This window comes from Neomonachus schauinslandi, chromosome 16, assembly GCF_002201575.2.
Source record: "Neomonachus schauinslandi chromosome 16, ASM220157v2, whole genome shotgun sequence".
Taxonomy (NCBI): Eukaryota; Metazoa; Chordata; class Mammalia; order Carnivora; family Phocidae; genus Neomonachus; species Neomonachus schauinslandi.
In genome coordinates, this window is record NC_058418.1 from 5,875,819 (window position 1) to 5,880,805 (window position 4,987).

At 52.9% G+C, this 4,987-nt stretch overlaps 1 protein-coding gene across 2 annotated transcripts; it reads left to right on the top strand.

Moving 5' to 3' along the window:
* The first annotated feature begins 388 nt into the window (after positions 1-388).
* LOC110572974 (kallikrein-7-like) lies at positions 389-4,970 on the top strand. 2 transcript variants are annotated; one of them, XM_021681427.2, is made up of 6 exons: positions 389-467; positions 811-943; positions 1,402-1,555; positions 1,671-1,918; positions 2,123-2,259; positions 4,433-4,970. In XM_021681427.2, exons 2-6 carry the CDS (start codon positions 871-873, stop codon positions 4,586-4,588), a joined length of 768 nt encoding a protein of 255 aa, XP_021537102.1. In that variant the 5' UTR covers positions 389-467; positions 811-870; the 3' UTR covers positions 4,589-4,970. The 2 variants fall into 2 exon arrangements, with proteins under 2 accessions (XP_021537102.1, XP_044778018.1); XM_044922083.1 differs by having other exon boundaries at positions 430-467; positions 901-943.
* The last annotated feature ends 17 nt before the right edge of the window (positions 4,971-4,987 follow it).

Here is a 4,987-nt window from a genome sequence, read left to right on the forward strand (position 1 = left end):
ACAAATTCCGACAGGCTGGTCTGAATTAGGGTACAGGGTGTAGGCCACCCCTGAGAGGGAATGAGGACAAGAAAATGGCCCCAGAGGAGGACATTCCCTGAGCTCTGCAGTTCCTTGCTCCTCCTCCTGAGGCCCCCCTCAGAGCCAACACCAGGTCTCATCTGTAGCAGCCACCAGGACAGAGGGCCCGAATGGGCGGGGCCAACTAGCTGGGTACCGCCCGACCCTGGCCTGTAGAAGGAGGGTGGAGAAAGAATTGAGTGCGGCCAATTACTTTCGCTGCCTCAGGGCTTCGAGATAACTGCGAACGCAGGGTGGGGGCGTCTCAGAGCCGGCTCCGCCTGCACCCCAGGCCGCTGGGGCGTGCGTGGGGACGGGGATGGTATAAGACGGCCGCCCTGCACAGGGCTGGACACGCTTGGCTCCCAACTGAGACTGGAGCCGAGATCACATCGGACCCTCGGGCGGTGAGAAGGGGGCTCATTTGGGGTGGGGGATGAAGCTGGCTGGATAGCTGGCTCCTGCTTCTAAGGGGAGGGGGGTGGCTGGAATCCTGGTTGTGAAAGATGAGGGACTGGAGGTCTGGAATTTGGTGTCTGTTAGGGGAAAAAGAACTGAAGATCTAGACTTGCGGATGAGGAGGGATGGGACAGATTGCTGAGATTCCTGAGTCCCCAGGGGGAAGGGAGGTCTGGAGGCCTGGCCTCCTGGGTCTGAGTAGGGGAAGAACTGGGGATTTGGACTTCTAAGCCTGATGTAGGAGGGGCTGGACTTGGACTCCTGCTACCTGAAACTCTTTGTCCTTCCTAGCCCCCCGCAAAAGAGACCCTTGCTTTGCCTGGCAGCCCCCGGAGAGGCTGAGAGGCCACCATGGCAGGATCCCTTCTCTTGCCCCTGCAGATCCTACTACTGACCTTAATCCTGGGATCTGCTGGCCAAGAAGGTGAGGGCTGGACTGGGAGGTCTGACCTCACCCCTGGGGCCTCCCATTGTCCCTGCTGACCCCCCCCCCAAGGATTTCCTGGGTCAGAACCCTCCCCCTGCTACAGCTTCCTCCTACGGAAGACAAGACTCTTCTACCTCCGGTCCCCTTTGTTCCTGCTTCCTTCTGACTCCTGGGGTCTCTGTGCCCTCCGGGCCATCTCCTGCACTCAGTGTTGCTCCCATCAGCTTCTGTGGTTGCCTCCAGACAAGATGTTCCTCCTGGGTTTATAAGCAGGCTCCCTCTGTCTCTCTCCATCTCCACGTCCGGCTTTCTCTGTACTGTTCCCTCTTTCTGCCTCTGCATTTCTCATGCCTCTCTGTTTCTTTCCATCTTCCTCTCCAGATCCATCGGCTGCTTCTTCAGCCCCCTTAATGCATGCTACCCATGTTTTCTTCCTTGTCTCTATCCAACCCAAGGTGACAAGAGTGGGGAGAAGATTATTGATGGAGTCCCATGTCCAAGAGGCTCCCAACCCTGGCAGGTGGCCCTGCTCAGAGGCAATCAGCTCCACTGTGGAGGTGTGCTGCTCAATGAACAGTGGGTGCTCACTGCTGCCCACTGCATGATGAAGTACGTGGCAGGGACACTGCAGCCCTCTCTCGGGGTCTCTGTCCCCCTCCCTCGAGGTCCCTGTCCCTTCTCCCAATCATAGTGTTTCTCTCTGAATGTCACTCTGTTCTCCCAGTGAATACAACGTGCACATGGGCAGTCATCAGCTGGGTGATAATAGAGCTCAGAAGATCCGGGCCACAAGGTCATTCCTCCACCCTGGGTACTCCACTCAGACCCACGTTAATGACCTCATGCTCGTGAAGCTAAGTAGACGAGCCAGGCTATCATCGAGTGTGAGGAAAGTCAAGCTGCCCTCCCGCTGTGAACCCCCTGGGACCACATGCACCGTTTCTGGCTGGGGCACCACCACCAGCCCTGATGGTGAGGCTGCCTCTGGGACCCAAGGGCCCTGGCTCCCAACTCATCCCTCAGACCCTGGAGACCAGGAGTCAAGCCCCATTTCATGACTTGAGTGTTGAGCCTCCAGTCCCCTCTTCCTTCAGGGTCCAAGGCTCTTCCTCTCTCCATCAGCACTCAGGGGGCCGCAGGCCCAGGCCTCTGACTGACCTCCCCTCTCCCCACCAGTGACCTTTCCATCAGAGCTCATGTGCACGGATGTCAAGCTCATCTCCTCCCAGGATTGCAAGAAGATTTACAAGGACCTACTGGGAAAATCCATGCTCTGTGCTGGCATCCCCAACTCCAAGACCAACGCCTGCAATGTGAGAGTCCACCCATCCCCAGCCCTGGATCCCCTGTCTTTCCTTCCGTCCAGAAATCTGTGCACCTGACCTTGGTGCTGAGCATTTCCCTTGTACCCCCACCCCACCCCAAGGCCTGTTTTCCTAGCTCTCTCTACCCTGCTCTCTGTCTGGGGCAGTAGTGGGAGCCCAGGAGGCTGGCATGGCCCTGGGATGGGGCAGAATGGCGGTGGAAAAGATGGGGTTGGGACAGGCAGATGAGTAAGGCACTGGCTTCCAGCCCACACTTCAAGTGGTTGCCAAGATAAATCATATTCTACTAATGCAACATTTTTAAAAATTAAAATCCATGCATGGGGCACCTGGGTGGCTCAGTTGGTTAAGCGACTGCCTTCAGCTCAGGTCATGATCCTGGAGTCCCAGGATCGAGTCCCATATCGGGCTCCTTGCTCAGCAGGGACTCTGCTTCTCCCTCTGACCCTCTCATGCTCTATCTCATTCTCTGTCTCAAATAAATAAATAAAATCTTTAAAAAAAAAATAAAATCCATGCAAAAAGCCCATGATGAACAATATATCAGAATTTTGGATAAAGAGCCATCAGTCTTACTGAATTGTTCATTTGCTTCGGGCTACAGTAATGGTGCAACCCAGCACTATACTGACGCTGTCTTTATCTAAGGTTGGGATACTGTGCTCATCATGGACTTTTTCATACTAAATTTGATTTTTTTTCAAGCATTGCGTTGAAATATTATTTATTGCAATTATTGAGACTTTGTTGCAGGAGCTGTCTCCTCCACCTCATCCCAGTCCTGGTTTTAGGGAAAGAACTATCTCTCCCCCTCCTCTTTGTTCCCCCTTCCTCATCTTTTTTTTTTTTTTAAAGATTTTATTTATTTATTTGACAGAGAGAGTCACAGCGAGAGCAGGAACACAAGCAGGGGGAGCGGGAGAGGGAGAAGCAGGCTTCCCGCCGAGCAGGGAGCCCGATGCGGGGCTCGATCCCAGGACCCTGGGATGGAGCCCGATGCGGGGCTCGATCCCAGGACCCTGGGATCATGACCCGAGCCGAAGGCGGACGCTTAACCGACTGAGCCACCCAGGCGCCCCTTTTTTTTTTTAAGATTTTATTTATTTATTTGACAGATAGAGACATAGCGAGAGAGGGAACACAAGCAAGGGGAGCGGGAGAGGGAGAAGCAGGCTTCCTGCGGAGCAGGGAGCCCGATGCGGGGCTCGATCCCAGAACCCTGGGATCATGACCCAAGCTGAAGGCAGTCGCTTAACCGACTGAGCCACCCAGGCGCCCCGCCCTTCCTCATCCTTTTAACCTCCTCTCTGTATCTGAATGACATTGTCTTCCTCTGTGTGGGATCTCTCTCTCTCTCTCTCTCTCTGCTCCCGTCTCCACCTGTGTCCATCTCTGCTCCTTCCCCACCGCCTACATTTCTGCTTCTCCATCCCCCTCCTCCTTCTACCTTCTCCTCTCCACCCTTCTTTCAGTACCCCACTCTCTTTGCTCACATCTGCACCCTCAGCTTTCAGGGGAGGTGGGGTGGTGTGTGTTAGAGATGGGGGCATGGACAGGGATGTATGGGTGGCAGGGGTCCCCTTTCTCCCTAGGAGGGCTGGCTTCATGAATATGCCACCTGTGCAGTGGCACAGAGCTTCATACTCAGAGAGTCCCACACAAGTGATTTAATGCACTTCTGTTGCTGTCTTGAATCTCTTAATAATTTTTGAAAAAAGGGGCCGCATATTCATTTTGCACTGTGGTTTTTGAATGATGTCACCCGTCCTGCCCCTGCTTTCCAGGGCCACCCTGTCCCCCTTTCATGCTCAAGGGGGACATGCTCTGGAGATAATGCTCCTTCTCCCTCTGGCTTGGCGCAGAGTCCCTAAAGGTGGAAAGTAAATGGGGCCCCGACCCCCTGGAAGCTCCACCCCCTTCCCAGGGATTGGTCCCATTGGCCGGGGCTCAAGCCAATGTCTTCAGAGAACTGGTTTGTTCTCGCCATGACAACACTAACTCCTGTTCTCCTATTGGTGCCCAGAGACCATGAGTCTCTCCCATTGGCCAGGGTAGAAGTCTTCGGTGTGGCAGGACAAAGACTTGATAATTGCAGACGTGGACACGTCCAGTGAGTGGTGGTTGCTCGGAAACGGAAGCTTATCTGCTCTTTCTTCTCCAGGGTGACTCAGGGGGACCACTGATGTGCAAAGGTACCCTGCAAGGCCTGGTGTCCTGGGGAACTTTCCCTTGTGGCCAACCCAATGACCCAGGTGTCTACACCCAAGTCTGCAAGTATGTCAAATGGATAAATGAGACCATGAGAGAGCATTGTTAATCTCTGCATACTTCCCATCTCTCCATCCATACGCCCTCAACAAGAAATTCAGAGAAATAAGGACGTGATGAACTGTAGTCATATTTGACTTTACCTTTCCTCAAAGACGTATTAAAACCTCAACAATACACCACATATGTAAACCAATCAAGTTAGCAAAGACCTAAAACCAGCATGAAACACAAAAACCTCAGTGCTGGTAAAGACACAGTGAGACCAACACTCTCAACCTGTGGAATTGTAAATCATGCCATTTTTATGGAAGGCAGTTTGGCATGGTGGATTGAGACCCTTATTTACCAGGTCGTTGACGCTGTGATTCTAGTTGAGGAAGATAAACTACTCAAAAAATAAATAAATAAATAAATAAATAAATAAATAAATAAATAAATAAATAAA